General features: G+C 41.7%; 1 protein-coding gene across 3 annotated transcripts in view; it reads left to right on the top strand.

Annotated features, from left to right (window-relative positions):
* NLRC5 (NLR family CARD domain containing 5) overlaps nucleotides 1–21,787 on the top strand; it is a 66,626-nt gene that overhangs the window by 3,402 nt on the left and 41,437 nt on the right. The window contains exons 1-5 of one of the 3 annotated variants that reach the window (XM_083625124.1): nucleotides 6,107–6,463; nucleotides 10,439–10,584; nucleotides 18,607–18,916; nucleotides 20,240–20,296; nucleotides 21,324–21,398. In XM_083625124.1, the coding sequence (XP_083481250.1) occupies nucleotides 10,576–10,584; nucleotides 18,607–18,916; nucleotides 20,240–20,296; nucleotides 21,324–21,398 (451 nt within the window). In that variant the 5' untranslated portion in view covers nucleotides 6,107–6,463; nucleotides 10,439–10,575. Of the gene's footprint in view, nucleotides 1–6,106; nucleotides 6,464–10,438; nucleotides 10,585–18,606; nucleotides 18,917–20,239; nucleotides 20,297–21,323; nucleotides 21,399–21,787 lie in introns of those variants that run through there. The other 2 variants (XM_083625123.1, XM_083625122.1) reach the window with 2 other exon arrangements.

The raw sequence follows: 21,787 nt of genomic DNA, 5'->3' as shown, positions 1-21,787 counted from the left end.
TCGGATCCTCAAGGACCGGAGAACAAGGTACCACCCCAGAAAGAATAACCAGACCTATCCAGGATGTCTCTGCAGCTTTTGAGTTGGAACATAAATGGCTGTAACAGTCCCGAAAAAAGGTCTAAAATTTTTCATATTTTAAAAAAGGAACAATTGGACATTATATGCTTACAAGAAACACATGTGATTAGGCTCCATAGAAAGGTGTTAATAAATAAAAGGCTTGGTCAAGAATTTATATCATCGGATACAGTTAAAAAGAGAGGTGTAGTGATCTATGCAAAAGAGAGCCTTTCACCAAAATTTCTCTTTAAAGATGAAAGTGGAAGAATCCTCGCAATAGAAGTACAGTATCAAGGAGAAAAAATTTTGATATTAGGAATTTATGCTCCAAATGAAGGAAAATCGGATTTTTATAAGAAGTTGCACGAGATCATGCTGGATTATCTGGATTACAACAACGTCATCATGATGGGGGACATGAACGGGGTCGTATCAACAAATATGGATAAGTCACAGAACCAGAACATTACTAAAGAGGGAAGACTACCTAAGACCTTTTTTGAAATGACTGACAATATGGACTGGGTTGACATCTGGAGAGTTAGAAACCCCCTGGGAAGAGAAGGAACATTCTTTTCTGAAGCTCAACTGACTTGGACACGAATCGACCAAATATGGATAACTAGAAGTCTGGCACCTAAGGTGAGGAAGGTGGAAATCTGCCCCAAAACATGCTCCGACCATAACGCCTTGAGAATGGATATGACATTGATCCCAATCGGCTCCTTTAGATGGAAGATGAATGATGGCCTGTTTAGAGATCAAAGAATTGTAAAGAAGGCCCAAAAAACCTTAAAGGACTATTTTGAGATTAACTTGAACACTACGGTGGAAAAAAGAACTATCTGGGATGCAAGTAAAGCTGTGATGAGAGGGTTCTTGATTCAACAGAATTCCTTAAAGAAAAGACTGCAAAATGAAAAGAAAGATAAAATTCTGGAAAGTATCAAAGAGTTGGAGAAGAAGTTAAGATCTAACCCGAAGTCCCAACCGATTCTGAGAGAAATCAAACTTTATCAGGCGCAATATTCCAAGCTGATAAATCAGGAAATAGAATGGAAGATTAAAACAATGAAACAAAAAACTTTTGAATCGGCAAATAAATGTGGGAAACTGCTAGCTTGGCAGTTAAAAAGGAGACAAAGATTAAATACAGTAACAAACTTAGAGGTTGAAGGAAGGAACATTCAGAACCCGGGAGAGATTAGAAAGTGCTTCCAGAGGTATTTTAAAAAGTTATATACTCAAGGGCCACAAGATGAAATAGAGATTACACAATTTTTGGAGAGAAATGGATTAGCAAAGCTGTCAGAAGAAAATAGAACAATTTTAAATGGCAAAATAACACGACAAGAGATTGAACAGGCCATCCTGAGTCTGAAACAGGGCAAATCACCAGGGCCAGATGGACTGACCTCTAACTACTATAAGACATTGAAGGATTATTTGATACAACCTTTGTTGGAGGTCAGTAATGAAATAATGGAGGGGAAGAAGGCGCCTGAATCGTGGAAAGAAGCATTTATCACATTGATTCCAAAGTCAGAAACTGAAAAGACACAACTCAAGAATTACCGTCCCATCTCCCTTTTAAATGTGGATTACAAAATATTTGCAGATGTTTTGGCACGAAGATTTAAGAAAGTTTTAAGTGAGATAATCCATAAAGACCAGGCAGGCTTTCTCCCGGGCAGACATATGTTTACTAACACAAGGAACATCATAGACATATTGGAACTTTTACAAACAAACATAAACACTAAAGCAGTTTTAATTTTTATAGACGCGGAGAAAGCCTTTGACAACATTTCTTGGAAATTTATGAAGGGGAATTTAAAAGAAATGGGAGTGGGACGGGGGTTTGAGAACGGGATTGAGGCAATATATTCAGAACAAAAGGCTAAACTGATAGTTAACAATGTGGTTACAGAAGAGTTTAAAATTGAAAAAGGTACACGACAAGGCTGCCCGATTTCCCCATTACTGTTTATTTCGGTTCTGGAAGTGCTCCTGAATATGATTAGGGGGGACCGGTTGGTGGAAGGGATTCAGGTCGGAGCGAAACAATATAAACTTAAAGCTTTTGCAGATGACCTAGTTCTGACATTACAGGAGCCGGAGTCTAGTTTGAAAAGAGTACTACAACTGATTCAAAACTTTGGTCGAGTGGCAGGATTTAAGTTAAATAAGCAAAAAACTAAAGTTTTGGGGAAAAACATGACAGATATTGAGTTGGAACAGCTTCAGAAAGAGACAGAACTAAATGTGGTTAAAAAAGTTAAATACCTAGGGGTAAACATAACAGCAAAAAATCTGAGTTTATTTAAAGATAATTATGAAAAATGTTGGTCAGAGATTAAGAGAGACTTGGATAGTTGGTCAAGACTAAAACTTTCTTTGTTAGGCCGAATAGCTGCCATCAAGATGAATGTATTGCCAAAAATGTTATTTTTGTTTCAGACACTGCAGATTGTAGACAAGACAGAGTGTTTCCGGAAGTGGCAGAAAGATATTTCTAAATTTGTCTGGCAGGGCAAAAAGCCCAGAATCAAATTTAAAATATTAACAGATGCGAAAGAAAGAGGGGGCTTTGCCCTGCCAGATTTAAAGTTGTATTATGAAGCTGCAGCTTTCTGCTGGTTAAAAGATTGGTTACTTCTTGAAGATACGGATGTCTTGGATTTGGAAGGTTTTAATAATGCGTTTGGATGGCATGCATATTTATGGTATGATAAAGCTAAGATAAATAAGGCCTTCAAGAACCATATTGTCAGAAAATCAGTTTTTAATGTCTGGACAAAATATAAAGACTTACTGGAGAATAAAACTCCGAGGTGGCTGTCACCCCTGGAGGCTAAGGCTCGGAAAAGAGCCAATATGGAGGCCAACTGGCCAAAATATTGGGAGATAATAGAAAAGGATGGTGACAACTGGAAATTGCAGAGTTTAGAAAAGATGAGAGACAAAGTGCGAGACTGGTTACACTATGCTCAGATTAAAGAAGTGTTTAAAAATGACAAAAAGCTAGGATTCCAAGTGGAAAAGTCAAAGTTAGAAACTGAACTGTTAGAACCTAAGACTAAGGTACTTTCAAGAATGTATAACTTGCTGCTGAAATGGAACACACATGACGAAATGGTAAAATCAACAATGATAAAATGGGCGCAGGATATTGGGTATAATATTATGTTTGAAGATTGGGAAAGGTTGTGGACCTCTGGGCTGAACTTCACTGCATGTAATGCGTTGAAGGAAAATGTGATGAAAATGATGTATAGATGGTACATGACCCCTGTTAAACTGGCTAAAATATACCATTCGTCTGATAGCAAATGTTGGAAATGTAAGGAAAATGAAGGAACATTTTTTCACCTCTGGTGGACCTGCCCTAGAGTGAAGGCCTTTTGGGAGAAGATATATAATGAATTAAAAAAGGTGTTTAAATACACCTTTACTAAGAAATCAGAGGCCTTTCTCCTGGGTATTGTCGGCCAGAGTGTGTTAAAAGAGGACAGAACATTCTTTTTGTACGCAACAACAGCAGCAAGAATATTAATTGCCAAGAATTGGAAAACTCAGGAGCTACCCACTGTGGAAGAATGGCAGATGCAACTGATGGACTATATGCAATTAGCCGAGATGACCGGCAGAATTCGAGACCAGGGAGAAGAAAGGATGGAAGAAGACTGGAGGAAATTTAAGATTTATTTACAAAAATATTGTAATTTGGCTGAGTGCTGAATTGGATGCCAGTGCAGACAATTGTCTACCATTAAATTAGATTTAAGGCTGAATTATATGTTAAACCAAATTAAGATTATTAATTAAGATGAGTTAAATGATAATTTGTTTGAAATTAATTTAATAATGATGTAAGTGTATGCGGGAGGTGTGGGGGAGTCCCACGTAACAATTGAGAGATGTTAAATGGACAATGATAAGTGCTTATCTAATACATGCTTTATTTGAAAACTTTAATAAATATATTATAAAAAAAAAAAAAAATAAACACATATAACCATTCTCAGGGCAAGTCATAAGGCTGTTTTCAAAATGCTGGAATCAGTGCTGGGCCTGCCCAACATCGTGATCTTGTAGTCAAACGGAGTGAAGTGTGTGTCTGAACTGGTTTAACCCGGAGAGGGAGGTGGCCCTCCAGATCTCTCTACGTGGCCTCAAGATTCTCACTAAGGTCACACCTGTCACCTGCTCTTTGGTGCGCCCTCCTCCAATGCTTTCCTTTGGCTGGAATGTGTCCCAGAACTCTTCTGATGCCTCCAGCCTGCCTGGATGGAGGAGAGGAAAATATGTGCATGGTGTGATGAGAAGGTGCATAGAAACCTTGGACTTCTCTGTGACTGGAATATAGTCTAGTGTACAAATGCAAGACACAGATTTCTTTACCAGTGATATGGTTGTCTCCATGAAAGGTAGGAAACAAAGTCCAGTTGTAGAGTCTAGCCTCCAAGATTGCTTTGTTTTGTATTTTTTTTGGGGGGGTGTTTGGGGGATTTTTAACCTTTCTGCATTGCTTTGAGGGTTTAGCTGAAAAGCAGCAAATGGATAAATAGAAATGTAATGCAACATAAAGTATCTCTTTGACTATTGAGTTAACAATTATCTTAAATAACATAAATAAATTTACCAATTGCAAAGGCCCCATGAACGCACATGTATGAAAGTGACAGTTTTGGTTAATTAAGAGTTGAACAAAACTACCTGTCTCAGGAAGAGCCGGCTTTAGTGTTTTATTATTCCTCAGATTAGCGAGTATGGGATATTTCTTACTATACTATCAAAATGAGAGTAGCATGCATTGGAATGGGGATGGGGGAAATTCAATTCAGTTCACATTTAAAGGCGATCCCACCAAGTCCACACTTTCCAGAACAATACACAACTTGAAGCACAGCCATACTTTTAAAATGCAAGTTCTGGGATGTGCATAGAAATGCAATATATGTTAAGGAAAACAAGATGCTGAATGCATTATATTACATTAGACAAAACTGCTTTGCGAAAATGTGTAAATTTGGCAAGCTTGCATGCAAAAACTTGTATGTTAGAAGAAATTTACTGATGAGTTTTCACGAGGACTTTAAAAATAAATCAAAAACTGATATAGAAATGGGAAGAGCTGAATCCATTGGAAAAATGAGAAACTAGAGAAACCAAAATTGACAGATTGGGCCATCCTTACATTTGAAATGTATAGAGTTTCAATACTGGAACATGCCCAGTTTCAAAATATGGGTTAACAGTGATAGGAAAACAGGAAGGAGAAAGGACATTTGCATTGTTTTCAGTCAGATGGGACTCAAGGTGACAGGAGCTGGTCTCTCCTTGAACGTACTTGAAGGGCATGTGTTTGTTTGTTTCATGAATGTTATACACCACTTTTTTGTTTAAAAAAATACCCTCAAGTTTATAAAAGCTGGAGCAATAAAACCAGGGAAAATTTACAACCCTACTCTAAAACATACAAACATTAAAAATGCTAAACTAGATTGAAATTACCTCAGCTTTCTAAGAATCTGGGTAGGCTTGTCTAAACAGGAACGTTTTTCGCAGGGGCCGAAAAGGGCACATGTTTGAATATAGTTCAGCAAAGAGATAAAATGGAGGGTGGAAGGATCAGTCTTGAACTGCAGTTGAAGAAGCTTCTGTGTTAGTCGATCAGTTGCATTAATCTGATCTTGCAAGATGTTTGTTTCCTTGATGGGGAACCGGAATCTCCCTCCCAGGAGGGAGAGGGTTTGAATTGTAGCTGGATCTGTAACACAGGTGTTGAACTTTTCAGCACATTTAAAGCTGAGGCCATTGCTCTGTGTTGTGGGATTTTAAGGCGAAATGATGCCCCTGGGCAAAGATGGTGGTGGCTTCAGAGGTTCCTGGGGCATCGCTGGCACTGACCCTTGCATTGCCTGCTTCTTCGTGAGCTCATTTTGCCCGATTGCTTTAGTCTCCCTGCAGTTTGTGGCGGTTGGTCTTTGCACAACTTTCTGTAATGAGATCGGATGTGGCGTTTGTGTTCCTGTGTGGGGGAAGGAGTTAACACACTGCCTGGCTGAAAAAAATTGCTCCCCTGGTTAGAAATTACCTAAAATTGCCAAGTTAGCTGTGGTGCAATGCAGCAGGACAAAGTTTTATTTGATCTCCCATCAGTTACCCATTTCAGTCCGATAAAGTTGCTAACTTTGTGCCGTAGAGTTTGGGGAATTCCGGGCACTTTTACTTTCACTTAGTGCCAGTCCCTTGGCACAGGCAGGCATGGGGAACATTTCATTGCCATGTTTCAGAAGCTTCAAACAGAAAAAGATGAAAGAGGCAAGAATCAGCTCTCCTCCTCTCGTTTCCTCTTGTTTCCGTGCTTTTGCTCTTTAATGTCTGCAGATTTCTGGTAGGTACCCAGTTCTTTGTTTCTTTGGCTGTCTTTGTTTAACAAGCTTTTATGTCCTACATGACAAAGCAGAAATCTTCCGCTATACGTCTCAGCAGGAACATGAGCGAAATTTTGCCAGTTGGACCTTTGTAGTACAGTGGTACCTCAGGTTACAGACGCTTCAGGTTACAGACGCTTCAGGTTACAGACTCCACTAACCCAGAAATAGTACCTCGGGTTAAGAACTTTGCTTCAGGATGAGAACAGAAATCGCTTGGCAGCAGTGCGGTGGCAGCTGGAGGCCCCATTAGCTAAAGTGGTACCTCAGGTTAAGAACAGTTTCAGGTTAAGAACGGACCTCCAGAACGAATTAAGTTCTTAACCCGAGGTACCACTGTAGTCTTTTGATCGCTTCCCTGCTCAACTGGTTTTACATAACTGCAGCACTGGCATGTTGCAGTGTTCAGTGCCCCTGTTCAGGATCTCAGCCAGCCACGTTTTCTTCTGGGATATTCCATTCAACTGCCTCCCCCCACCTGCCCCCGGTTTTCTGTCTACCCAGCCACAAGAGACACTCAGTATTGTGTAGCCACTGACCACGCTCAGCCCTCATTGGGTCTAGATTCAGGTCTGACGCAGTCGAAATATATAAAAAAATTGTCCAGTAGCACCTTAGAGACCAACTCAGTTTGTTCTTGGTATAAGCTTTCATGTGCATGCACACTTCTTCAGATACCTTCAGTGTGCATGCACACGAAAGCTTATGCCAAGAACAAACTTAGTTGGTCTCTAAGGTGCTGCTGGACAATATATATATATATATATATATATATATATATATATATATATATATGATATAATATAATTTCCTCATTGGGTGTTTTGGGTGGGTCTCCCCTCTTGTAGGCTGTTTTTCTTGCCAAATATGTTTTAAAATGTTTATGATGCATGTTCAGCGACAACCACTATAACAAGGCAGTCCAACTTTTCATACTAAGTGGGCTGCAAGAGTACTTCAACGCAGAACCCACATGCCACACACTGAATAAAATTTCCATATTGCAAATTAAAGTGCTCACTATATATTTAATATTATTTAAAATGCTCAATTAATATATTTAATTAGGTATGTATAATTAAATAAACAATTAATAGATTTAATAGATTTAATTATTCAACAAATTTAATGCACAGATGAATGCACTTTTGTTAACAACGCATGATGTAAAAAATAATTGTTTAAGGGTTTATGATGTTTTTTCTTGAATGCTGCTGAGGGCTGCCACAAAAGACCTTATGGGCCACATGTGGTCTGTGGGCTGCGGATTGCACCACCCTGAACTATATCATTTACAGAGGTGAATGCATTATACATTAAACTAAATAATAGGTAATATCAGCGCTTTCCCCCCCCTAAAAGAACTGTTTAGGGATACTCTCATTTTGACTCACGAATATCAAATCGGGAAAAATAAATACAGTAAATGGACAAAAGTACAAAGATTCACAAAATGTTTAGGGGTATGCATACCACTGTGTCCCCGGAGGAAAAAAGCGCTGGGTAGTATCCCCAAAACTTTGGAGTGGAGGGTGGCGACCAAGAGTAGTCCCAACAAGGCATGTGGATTTATGTTTTCATGCATTGTGTTGCACTTAGTGCACAACAAAAAAGATCCATTTTTAAACAGTTTGATCATAATCCCGCCTATCATCTCTTACTCAAATCCTATTGGTCAGTTTGCCCATACATGCAAATACTTTTTTTTTATGGACTAAGGCAGAGGTTTTTTTTTATTATTATTGTTACTGTTCACATTAACATACCACACAGAAAAAGAAAATAAATTCCATCACCACCAAATAAAAAAAGAGAATTAATACATCAACTAATAACCTTCAAAAGCAGGGACCCGGGTGGCGCTGTGGGTTAAACCACAGAGCCTAGGACTTGCCGATCAGAAGGTCGGTGGTTCGAATCCCCATGACGGGGTGAGCTCCAGTTACTCGGTCCCTGCTCCTGCCAACCTAGCAGTTCGAAAGCACGTCAAAATGCAAGTAGATAAATAGGTACCGCTCTGGTGGGAAGGCGCTGCTCTGGTTCACCAGAAGCGGCATAGTCATGGTGGCTGTACGCCGACTCCCTCGGCCAATAAAGTGAGATGAGCGCCGCAACCCCAGAGTCGGCCACGACTGGACCTAATGGTCAGGGGTCCCTTTACCTTTTAATAACCGTCAAAACATAAAATACATAAAATAAAAGTGGTCTTTTTCTATGCGCCATATTTCCCATCTATTCCTTATTACAGACTGTATTAATTGTTCGCTGCCACAAGAAAATTGGCTTCCAGGTGGAAAAATCAAAATTAGAAACAGAATTGCTAGATCCCAAAACTAAGATACTTTCAAGAATGTATAACTTGCTGTTAAAATGGAATACGCAGGATGAAACGGTTAAATCTGCAATGATTAAATGGGCACAAGATGTTGGACATAACATTATGTTTGCTGACTGGGAACAGTTGTGGACCACAGGTATGAAATTTACGGCATGTAGTGCCTTAAGAGAGAATATTATGAAAATGATTTATAGGTGGTACATGACCCCGGTCAAGCTTGCAAAAATTTATCACTTGCCCGATAATAAATGTTGGAAATGCAAAGAAAATGAAGGCACATTTTTTCACCTTTGGTGGACGTGCCCAAGGATTAAGGCCTTCTGGGAGATGATATATAATGAATTGAAAAAAGTATTTAAATATACTTTCTTGAAGAAACCAGAGGCCTTTCTCCTGGGCATGGTTGATCAATTGGTGTTAAAGAAGGATAGAACTTTCTTTATGTACGCCACAACAGCAGCAAGAATACTTATTGCAAAACATTGGAAGACACAAGATTTACCCACTCTGGAAGAATGGCAGATGAAGGTGATGGACTATATGGAATTGGCGGAAATGACCGGCAGGATCCGAGACCAGAGGGAAGAGTCAGTGGAAGAAGATTGGAAGAAATTTAAAGAGTATTTACAGAAATATTGTAAAATTAATGAATTTTAGAATAATGTTGGATTAAAATTAAGAGATTTCTAGCTGTAATGAGTTAAAAGAATATGGAAAAAAAAATGGGTTTATAAAAGTAAAATATTAAGAACGTAACAATTTAAGAATAAGGATTTGGGTAGAATAAAGAGGGAAACAAATTGCTGAGTTAATAAAGTGAATTGGAATACAAAAAAGAGAGGTATGAGGAGGTCCAAGAAACAAGTAAATGAAAAATAATGTGATGGAAAGATCTTTTTTTTTTCTCTTTTTTCTTTTTCTGTTTGTTTTTATTTTTTGTAATGTAAAAATCTTAATAAAAATCTTATAAAAAAATAATAATTGTTCGCTGCCATTACATAATGAGTTTTGTTCAATTTCAATATCCCTTAATCTGTTCATTGGTTTTACCACATTTTAAACACTGCTACCGAAATTATTCGAACACTGTGTATGACCTTAAACTACTATTATTATTTTTCATGTATATTTTAAAAACTTCTCATTTTGAGATAAATACCTGTTTTGGTTTATTTTTTTATCTTTTCTGACATGCTATCTAATTCCGCGTATTCAGCCATCTTTTGAATCCATTCTAATCTTGACGGGACTTTATCGCTTTTCCAATTTGCCGCAATGAGAACTCTTGCTGTGACCGTATCGTGTAAGAAGATCTCTTTAGCATTTTTAGGAATATCTGAGTCTGTGATTCCCAAAAGGAAAGCTTCCGGTTTCCTATTAAAAGATATTTTAAACATTTTCCCCAATTCTATGTGTATATCCTCCACTTTTGGGAGGACATGCAAGCAAATACTTTAACCAGCCAGTCATCTAATGTTGGCAATCAATTCCTACCCACCCCCTGTAATGAGCAATAGATATACAGGCTGCACCCAGTAAGTATCAAACCATCTCCCTCTTGTCTTTTGGAACTGACTCTCTTCCTTTTCATCCCCAGGAGGTTTCAGCTGGCAAAACATCTCTCTGCAAATGGCAAACATCATTCTCTGACACAGATAATATGAAGCCCACGATGTAACATTCCCCCTGAGCCCGGAATAAGCAGGACCACTCCAACAGAGTCGCTTTTGCAGAATGACGACGGTAGGAGGGGCCAGCTAAAAATTGGCCACTGTTTCTTTAATGCTAAAAGAACTAAGTCAACATGAGTCAGCAGCCTACAATGACTCATGCAACCTTTCACCAAATTGTACCTGTATACAATGGTACCTCGGGATGCGAACGGGATTTGTTCTGGAGCCCCGTTCGCATCCTGAACGCAACGTAAGACGCGATGGCGCGTCTGTGTGTGCATGGGTCGCGTTTTGCCACTTCTGCGCATGCGTGTGACGTCACTTTGAGCATCTGCGCATGCGCGAGCGGCGAAACCCAGAAGTAACGCACTCCGTTACTTCCGGGTTGCCGCAGAGCGCAACTTGAACGCGCTCAACCCGAAGCATATTTATCCCAAGGTATGACTGTATATAGATGTCAATGTTAGTGTTTGGTATGGGTTGGTTGCATGGTAGAAAACTGGTTGAATTTGGTGTGTGTAAAAGCTGTCGGTCATGCTTGGAGAAGAAGACTTTTTAAGAATAAACGCAGCAATACTCTGCAAGAATACTCTTTCTCAAAGACTTTTTTGTGCCAGCTAAGGTCTGAGGACTAGGCAAAGGAGTAAAAAGGAGGTCAGAACCTTTTCTTTTTCAAACACTGACAAGCTTGCTGCGATCTTCTTAGGGGTGGTAGTTAAGAGAATCACAGGGAATGGAAGAAGGTGTAAAAGGGGCCACAAGGGCATTTTTGAAATTCCCTTCATAGAACCTTAGGATTGTAGAGTTGGAAGGGGAAAAGCTGTGTGGGTGAAGGAAAGCCGATCCAACATGGCGACGAAGGTAGTTACCAAGTAATTTCGCTTACTCTTATCAAAGTTTTAAGTGGTTTTAAGCGGCTTTTATCCTCCCTTGTTTTTATCCGAGAGTTTTAATGATCTGCTGGCTGTGCTGGCTGTCTTTTAATATCTCTCCACTTGTGTTATCTTTGTTTTTTATCTGGGTTGCTCCGACGCCCCGGACTCGCCGCCACGGCTGCCGCCGCCTCCCTAACTAGGAGAGATAAGTGAAAGGTTCTCCTGGGCATAAATCCTCTGCCCTGTCAACCAGCTCTTTCCTTTTAGCTTACTGCATAGTGCGAAGTGAAGTTTGCCCGACTGCTGGAACTGGGCTGTCTCAAAAATCCTAGGAACAAGGAAGAGGGGAAGGAAGAGGCTTGAACTGGCTGCCTTACTGTGAGTAATTTTATGGCACCACTCTCCTGGAAGTGGTAGTATTCTTATGAGGAAGACTAAAGGATTTAAGGAGCTCCCCAGCACAGTGCCCACGACGGTTCCCCTGCAAAATTGATTTATGGGCCATGGAAAACGCCCAAGAGACTCTGACGAGGCATTATCCTCTCCGAGGCCTAAGCAATCAAGGAAGGGTTCACCTAAAGGAGGGAGAGGCCCCGAGGAATGTACCTACTCAATAGCAATTCAAAATCGTTTCGATCCTCTAACTGCCCTTGAAACAACATCAAAAGATGAGGCCCCTGAGACGCTACAAATTGGAAACGCTAATGGTAACACAAATGGGGATGGTCCCTATCCGAAGGAGGTGTTGGTAGCCGAATCTGCAGACTGCACAGGATGCGAGCAACTCCATCTAATAATTAGAACTCTAAACTGTATATTTAAGAGAATTGACGGCCTATCCTCTCAGCTGCATAGCCTTCAGCAAAAACTGGATGACCAGCCGGTACAGACAGCCCAAGATGGGGCAGTAGATGTTCCATTGTGCTGGCAGAAAGCTCCACCAAACACTGATCGTATGAAGAACTGCAAATACAATCTCAACCCCTCACTGAATCACCAATCCCTGACTCTACATCCAAGGAAGATTTCCCTAACTTTCCGGGAAAGGGACCCAAGTTGGGCAACGCTACATGGGACTAAAGAGCACCTCAGAAGGCTTCTAAAACTCGAGACATCACAAATAGATCTTTGTGCTGTGCTTTCCTTAGTCCGCCAGAACAGATATCAGAGAATGATGCTGGCTTTCCACTCTGCAAAAATCCCCTCTCTTATTATTAAGCAAAAAGTGTTTTTGAATAGTCTTGGCCTTTTTCCAACGAGAGTTTTCATGGATTCCATAATTAGACCCCTCCTATCGGAGGGATTAATCAAGGAGACGGTACAACCTTCCTGTCCTGAACCACAAAAGAGGGCTGAGCTGTGAACCCCATGTCTGGGCCAGTCCCATAGTACCTCCACTCCTACAACTAAACACTACGATTGTGCCAGTAACTCTTTGACACCCCAGGAGGAAAGAGAGCTTATCGCCTCCTTTGGAGAGTTACCAGCGATGGAACAACAAGAAATTATAAATAGGCTGGACTTACTTAGTCTCCTAAGTATCGCCTGCAACGGAGTTCCTACGAACAATACTCACTCTAATTTAGCAGTGCCATGCCCCATGGAGGTGGAAACAACAATTCCCCAATACCCAGCATATAAGGTGCCTTCTGCATTGGATGGGAAGGTCTCACTGCTGGAGGCAGACTCTTCTCCTCCCCTTCACGCTGGTAACTCATCCCTGCTTTTAATAGACTTATCTGTTCCCTCCGTGATTAACCGATCAAAGAATGGAACTCAGGATAACACCTCCCTGGATAAATCGTTGCCCCTTCACCCCTCCATGCCGGACTTGGAATCAACATATATCGAAGACCATCCACGACCCGAGACAGTAGTGGCCACTCCAAGTCAGGCTTCTCCACCAAAAATCCAACAATTACGTGAGGAAGACACTACAGTGTCGAGAGTCACCACAGAGTGGATTGAAGACCCAGCAGGACATATAAATCAAATGATCACAAGTGTATCGGTTAGATCCCCAAAGAGGACGGCTCCAGCAGACTTGGCAGGAGCCTCTCCAGAGCCTAGTTGGGCCCGACAGCTAAAAACGCCAAATATTATCTCTACTCACCAGGATGCTAACTCTCTTCTGCCCCCCAAAAATTCTGGCCCTCGCGATTTGATCGTGCCACAACCGGCTCGCACTAGAGCAAAAGACTCACCACAACCGGCGCGCACCAGAGCAAAAGACTCACCACACCAGGACGACAACTTTCAGCAAAGGAAAATAACGGACTTCTTTAAGGGAGCGTCCTTGACGCATAAGAGCCCCCCACAAGAATTTAAATGACGGTTAGCCGGACAACCCAGAAAACCACCAATATCGATCCTCTGTTGGAACATCGCTGGCTGGTGTAGGAAAAAATGTGACCCAGAATTCCAGTCGCATATCAACTTGTTTCATATCATTCTATTGCAAGAAACTTGGGAGGAGGGTGAAATTGTCATAAACGGATTCGACCTACTATCCCTTCCAGCTTGCCCCTCCCAGAAAGGAGGACGGCCGAAAGGTGGTCTAGTAATTGGTATCTCACTGAAGCTGCATTTCAAATTTTCATTAGTTTTGACTGCTCCCCCTTATGCTTTAATCTCCAATGTCTACCTCCCGCAAGGGGGTTCGTCCCTTGAACTGCATGATAGATGGGAAATATTAGAAGATCATCTAGTATCATGCCGAGTCAAATATTCCAATAGCCAATCCTTAATTGGTGGTGACTTTAACGCACGTATAGCAGCAAATTGGGTCGATTTAACTAAAGCTAAATGGTGGACTGCTCCATGCCTCGACAATTATGATTTGAGACATGCCTTAGGGAGAGCCTCAAAAGACTCTAAAGTAAACGAGGCTGGAGTACTTCTTTACCAAATAGCTATTCGCTTAAACCTAGTACCCCTGAATGGTTGCTGCCCTCCTGATATACCGGGGGAGTATACCCACCTAGGCATAAAATCAAACAGTGTACTAGATTACCTTTTAGCCTCGAGTGACCTGATTTCGAAAGCTCTCTCTTTTAAGATTGGCAATATTCAGTTCAGTCCACTTCACCTTCCACTTGCTGCTACGTTTGACCTAGACTGGCATGGGGACAAGCACAGTCATCCAACTCAATTAGATATTAACGCAGAAAACCCGGTAGAGGGTATTAATACGGCATTACGAATGAAGGGTATAAAGTGGTCTGTAACGCAGGCTCAAAAATATTCTGAATTTTTTCAGCAGGAGATCATACAAACCTATTCAGCCCTTGGTATAACCTCATATGAACACGATCAAACTATTAATCTATTTGCCAATCTGTTGAATGACCTCACGTCATTCTTTACTGTCCCAACCCACCAGGCAAATTGGGCCCACTTCAAGACAGGTGCACTGTGGTTTAACCGTAATTGCAAACAAGCCAAACAACATCTCTGTGCTATTTATAATGATTACAAATCCTCAGGGGCGACTACGCTTCCCAAGGAGTACTATCAGGCAAAATCAGCTTACAAATATGTGCAAAAAAAGGCCAAACAGGAATGGCAACTGAACCGCTGGCAAGCACTTATAGCTGCCTCAAGTACCCGTAGTTCCCGAAAATTCTGGCTGGCGGTTAACAGAAAATCTAAAAGATACCCCTTAACAGTTATTCCGCCCCCAGTTTGGGAATCCTTTCTAAGGAACTATTTTGCCTTACCAGACCTTAATATTAATACAAGCGATGGATTCTATGAGCAGCTCCCTCTTTGGCCACCCACTGACCCGGAAGAAATCCACAGACTCATTTCTAATCTTAAAATCGGAAAAGCCCCTGGTCCTGACCTAGTCCCGGCGGAAGCTATAAAACTTCATGCAGACTGGTGGGCGAAAATCCTGGCCGCTACTTTTGATGCCGTAAACAACAGTGGGAAGGTACCAAGAATATGGAAGGATGCGATTATTGTTCCAATTCATAAAAAGGGCTCGACAGATGATCCGGGAAATTACAGGAATATCAGTTTATTGTCATTAATTGGGAAAATATATGCACAGTTCTTGTTAACTAAGCTTACTAAGTGGGCCGAAGAGAACAACCTGATTGGGCCTGAACAGGCTGGTTTTAGACCGAATCAGTCAGCGGTTGATCATGTCTTAGTTTTATACCACCTTGCCCGGAAATATTCCTCCCCAAATAGAGGCCAACTTTGTGCGGCCTTTATTGATTTAAAGGCCGCTTTTGACAGCATCCCCAGAGGATTACTTTGGGGAAAATTAGCCCGATGGGGAATAGACAAAAGACTTTTGTGGCTAATAACTAAATTGCATGACGGATCGGCCGCTAGGGTGAGAATCACTCCGGCCGGCAACCTCTCAAATTCAGTAACTATCAATAGAGGTGTTCATCAAGGATGTATCCTTGCTCCGACCCTTTTTAATCTATTTATAAGTGATATGAGGGCACCTCTGATAGATTCCCAAGAAACGACCCACCATCTTGCCCAATATCGTTGCCCCCTTCTACTCTACGCTGACGACACAGTGATCCTATCCTTCTCAAGAGTCGGCCTTAGGAGGGCATTAAAATTTTTCGATGTTTACTGCAAATCAAATCTTCTTACAATTAACCATGTTAAGTCCAAAGTCCTAATTTTCACCAGGAGTCGAAAAACCTATAATTGGAGAATAGACGGAAAAGCTATTGACCAAGTCTTTAAATTTCAGTACTTGGGAGTCCTTCTCCAACACAACATGGGTTGGAAGGTCCATCTTGCATATGTATTAAACAAAGCTAAAGCCCTTTCCTGGGACGCGGGTGGCGCTGTGGGTAAAAGCCTCAGCGCCTAGGGCTTGCCGATCAAAAGGTCAGCGGTTCGAATCCCCGTGGCGGGGTGCGCTCCCGTTGCTCGGTCCCAGCGCCTGCCAACCTAGCAGTTCGAAAGCACCCCCAGGTGCAAGTAGATAAATAGGGACCGCTTACTGGCGGGAAGGTAAACGGCGTTTCCGTGTGCTGCGCTGGCTCGCCAGATGCAGCTTTGTCACGCTGGCCACGTGACCCGGAAGTGTCTGAGGACAGCGCTGGCCCCCGGCCTCTTAAGTGAGATGGGCGCACAACCCTAGAGTCTGTCAAGACTGGCCCGTATGGGCAGGGGTACCTTTACCTTTACCTTTAAAGCCCTTTCCTTTGCGCTACTGCGTTTTTTCTTTTCAGATGGGGCTTTCCATATTCCATCAGTGTTAAAAGTTTTCAAGGCAAAGGTGATTGCAACAATAGCATATGCAATCCCAATATGGGGGTCCTTTGTTAATCTAACCCATTTGGAGGTAATCCAAAACCAGCTTCTAAGAAGGTTGCTAAAATTACCCAGGTGTGTAAGCAATACTGCTATACGACTGGAACTAAATGTTACATCTCTAGAAACCAAATTATGGAAATGCATCCTCTGTTACTGGTTGGCATTATGGCATAAACTTCCAAATCTCCACTTGATACAGTGTCTCTGGAGAGATGACTTCCCTAGCCCCTGGGCAAAAATAATACATGGGAAACTTGTGTCCCTAGGACTATCTCCATCTGAACTATTAAAATTGGATTTAATTTCTGCCAAGAGAATTATAACTCACAAATTAGAGGAGATGGATTTACAATTTAATATTGCGACAGGTGGTGGCACCTGTTCGCCGATAAACCTTGGCTTAACACCACCAACGAAACTTCCATCTTATTTAACTACCTTATCTGTGGTGACGCACAGGTATGCCTTTATAAAGGCTAGATTCAATGTTTTCCCATCAAATGTGTTGGGTAACAGACTCTCCAACGGACAGATCTCACTCCTCTGTGACTGTAAAAGTGGATCTATAGAATCGTTATATCATATAATCTTCTGTTGTCCATTACATTCGGCTTCACGGTCCAAGTTTCTGGCCCCATATTTATCGAGAATTGCTGACGGACCTCAGGAAGCCCAAATAATATACTTATTAAACGACAAAGATACAAGTAGATCCCTTGCAGTCGCTAGATACCTGATTAATGTTTTATTTCAAAAGAGGAGAAATGGATCACTGTATGACTCTGACAGCTTAGCTAAACTTAAGAACCATCAATAAGTGCCAGAACTAAGACGCATACCCCCCAAAATCTGAAGGATTTGAATTGCGGTTTACATAGAGGGAGCTTATTGAAGTAAAATTGGTTTTATATGGGTGTTTTAACTTGGAACTGTTTAAATTGTATTGTTTATGGATAAATTTTGATGTATTGTTTTTGATATGGGCCAATGGCCGCAATAATAAATCTATCTAGAGTTGGAAGGGGTTCTCAGGGGCCATCTAGCCCAACCCCCTGCAATGGAGGAATCACAGCTGAAGAATCCCTGACAGATGGCCACCCAGCCTCTGCTTCAAAACCTCCAGTGAGGGAGAGTCCACCACCCTCTGAGGGAGTTCATTCCATGGCCAAACAGCTCTTACTGTCAGATCAGTTTTCTGATATACGTATTTGCATGAATTGTTAGCTGCCTTAGATGAGAATAAATCCAATTATTTAATTACAGTTATTCAAACCTACATTCACAGTGTTAACAAGTGATATATTTCCACAAGAGGTTTTTTTTTTATAAACTAGAGGTTCTTTCAATTTTATTTTTATTTGTTAAAGCAAACACTTTTGTTTATTGCCTTGGGGTGCATTTGAAGGAAGGGTGGGATTGACATTTATGGTGTTATGAGTTTGTGGGGTCCCTGATCCTCATAAATTTCTGGGTCTAATAAAAGTTAGAATTAATCAGTGCTTGGAGGGTTAAACTGAACGTTAGACTTTAAATAGCTGGACTCAGCTTTCCCTCTCCAGCAAACCGTCTGACAGAGGAGCCATTAAAAGATTATTAAAAGATAGTAATGAATGGCTGAGTCATTGACCAAATACAGAGAAAGGTGCCTTCAGCAAGTCTAAAACTATATGACCCAGCCTGCTCTCTGACATTCAGTGAGTGAACAGTCTGTGTACACTCAGACTAGTTGATCTGTGCAAATCAAGAAGTGGTTTTCACACAAATCTTTCACTCAACTCATTTCTGTGCAGAGATAGCTTGTGTTCAGTGTAATGTGTGAACAAGCCTTTCATTTTGGGCCTTAAAATCCTGGCAGGGCTTATGTACTAATATTTGCTTCAGCCATTTGCAACCATTTCATCTTTCTTCTCTTTTCCTTCCAGCCTCCATTCTGGATGGACGATGCAGACGTCCAGAAGGCCATCAGGAATGCTTGGCCGCAGCTGGTGCACTTCCTCAGTCACCATCCAGAGTGGGTCCTGAGAAAAGCCAAGCAGCTTCTCCCAGGGGTGGCCTTGAATGAGATTGAGGGGACAGCTAGTTCCCATGAGAAGGTCTCACTGGTCCTGGACATGTTTCTGAAGGCTGCAGATGTTGATGCTCCCGTCTTCAAAGCCTTCGTACAGAGTGTCTGCATGGAATGCAACCTCCCCATGCATCTGGAAATAGTCTTCATGAGTGTGTCAGGAGAAGGTCAGAGGAGGGGTTGTGTCTCAGTGATGCTTTGCATGCTTTGTATTACAGAAAGCCCCAGGTTCAATTCTTGGTGGCCTCATGTGCCTTCAGGCCAAGCTTTTCAAGCTTTATCCCTGGGCATTAGACCCAACAAATCAGGCATTTTTTTATCCCCACAAAAACAAATGAATGAAAAACAAATGAATTTTTGATCAGAACCAATGTGTCTGAATTCCCATTCATTCATTTCTTTTCCATATGTTTTTAAAGCCCGTACACACACCCCGCATGAGATGTGATGCAAGAGATGTGCAGAGTTTCTCCTCCCAGCTTTTAGTTTAAATTTAAAGCAGCTGAGAAGAAGTCTCGGCCAGTGGGGTAGTGGTCTGGGATCATGGAGAATCAAATCCTCATTACTTTTTTTGCATCAAGGTTTATGTCTCCAGCTTCCTGGTGCCACCCAGTCAGTGTGGAAGGGGAGCTTTTTAGCCCCTGTATGCTGGAAAACAAAGCATTTAGGGACATGGAAGGCACAAGGAGCTTCAGTTTCAAGTCAACGGGGTGCAAGTTCTGTTACATCCAATGCAAATTCATGGAAAACACAGCTTAAGTAAAACTGCCGCAAGATATTGAAGCATTCCAAATCATTTTCTCTGCACCAAAAAATAGTAGATCTTGCACCAAAAATAGTAGATCTTGCTCAAGCTGCTTTTCTCAGTTAAAAAGCACTGGGTTCCCAGATCTTCTCTCCTGCAGAGATAAAAGTTCTTGGGGGTTTCGTTCCATGCTGGATGCTCAAAAGTTTTCTCAGCAGATGAGCCTCTGAACACAGATAATTTGAAAAGTACTGCAATAGTGAAAATGCCTTCTGGTCCATGCCCTACACTGAGCAGAGAGTTGGCTGGAAGACCTCCCATGTCCCTTCGATCAGCTCTCAAAATGCTTATACTTCTATATGTTGATTTTAATTGCAACTGAAAGAGAGTCATGGTGGTCCTTGGGCTCATGGTAGAGTCCAGCTGTGCCAGACAAGGAATGACTACCCTTTATATAAGCAATCCACCAGGTGTTGGGCTGGTATGGTGACTCCAGTGGTGTCTGGTGCTCATTGGTGCTGGTAGGGCGGAAGGCATGGAGCCCAACCATAGGTGGCGCCAGAGCCAGTGACAGGCAGATAGTTGGGCAGGACTGAGGTTGGTTGGGCAGCGTTTCCTTTGCCCTGATGGGCCAGGCTCTACATAAATCTGCTACTAATGCATACAGACACATGTGCACAAATATACAGAATACACTTTGTTATGAAATACTGCCTCTTGCGCTGATTTAAATTGATGATTCCAGGTCAAGGACGAGAGGATTTGAAAGGAGCTTCAGCTTGCTTCCCGTCAACATCAACAAGTAAGATTGCTCTTGGTGAAATGGAATTGGTGGTTTGAGCTAGGAGAGCTGTCTTAGGAAGGGCCCAAGTCAACCTTGGAGCAGAATGCTTGGACTCAATTTCCATTGAGGCTCCAGGCCCACTTCATTCCTCTGGCAGTGTTGGACTCCTGCTAAGGACCCTTTTGTTTTTGTGTTCCTTGAGAAAAGCAACTGTTCCTGGTCAAGAAACAACCACACAATGCACCCCAGTGTATTTTATTTTATTTATTTCATTGTTGGAGGGGGGAACCCTCAACTGAGGGTTCCTCCCCTACTACAGATTAGGGAATGAGACAGAGACAGTAATTAATTTGGGAAAACGGGGGCCTTCTCAGGGGCTGATCCAAGACTTTGAAACTCCCTTCCTAGAGAAGTTAGACTGGCTCGCCTTTGTATCCTTCAGCCAGCAGGTAAAGACTTCCTTGTTCTTGGGAACTGACATTTTTTAAGGAAAGGACTGGTGCTCTGATGTTTTTATTGTAATTATCTGCATTCTTAATAGATCTTTTGTGTGTGTGTGTGTGTTTAATTGCTTTTAAATTATTGTCTTTTCTATGTTTTTAGCTGTTTCTATTTTATCTGTAAGTCACATTGAGTTGAAAAATGCAGAATATAAATAAATTGTGTGTGTGTGGATGCTCAATGATTACTTAGTTACAAATCAATCTGGCTTCTGAGGCTGCATACACACCCTACCCCCAAGAATCCTGGGAACTATAGTTTACTTATAGCACTATAATTCCAAACACTCTTACAAAGTAGAGTTCCCAGGATTCTTTGTGGGAGGGTGTGTGCGCTTTAAATGTGTGCTGTGGATACATGTGCTGTCCCTTTGCACAATGATGATGTCAATGTGTTTTGCTAAAATTGTGATCGGGGGCATGAGCCAGAGAGAAAGTCTCTTGCTGAAGCCCAATTCCTATGAAAGGGAGCTGGTCTCGGGCCTCTGCCATCTGCAAAGAGGTGATGCCGCTGTAATGTCACTGTTGCCTTTGTTGCCCTACAGGACTTGAAAGACGCCGCCCATGGAGCAGCCCTGCCAACAACAACAACAGCAAACAGTCCAAACAGCAGCGGCTAGGCAAGTTGTTATTTATCATCATCATCATCATCATTCTTTAATAAATTTATAAGTCACTTTTTCTTGCTAGGGCAACCCAAAGTGACTTACACAAAAACCCCAACCAACCAAACCAACCCTCCACATACATACTTTAAAAGGGGAGGGGTATGGAAAGAAAGCATTAAGAACTGTGCATTTTATGAAAGAAGTATGCACAAAATGTGTACTCTTAGGCAGAATGGGGTAGAACAGAACTCTGACAGAATGTCAGAAAGGCTTAAACAGGATGGAATTGGCTGCTCAGCCCACCCTTAACTCTTTGCGGGTTTTGTTCTAATTCCCAACATTATTTGGCAGAAGCCATAGCAACAAAATTAGTTTTCATGTAGTGTGGATCTATATTTGCT

Source organism: Podarcis filfolensis, assembly GCF_964270895.1.
Source record: "Podarcis filfolensis genome assembly, chromosome: 8".
NCBI classification, from domain to species: Eukaryota; Metazoa; Chordata; class Lepidosauria; order Squamata; family Lacertidae; genus Podarcis; species Podarcis filfolensis.
The sequence above is the reverse complement of the archived record's forward strand: the minus strand, read 5'-3'. Positions and strand labels throughout refer to the sequence as shown.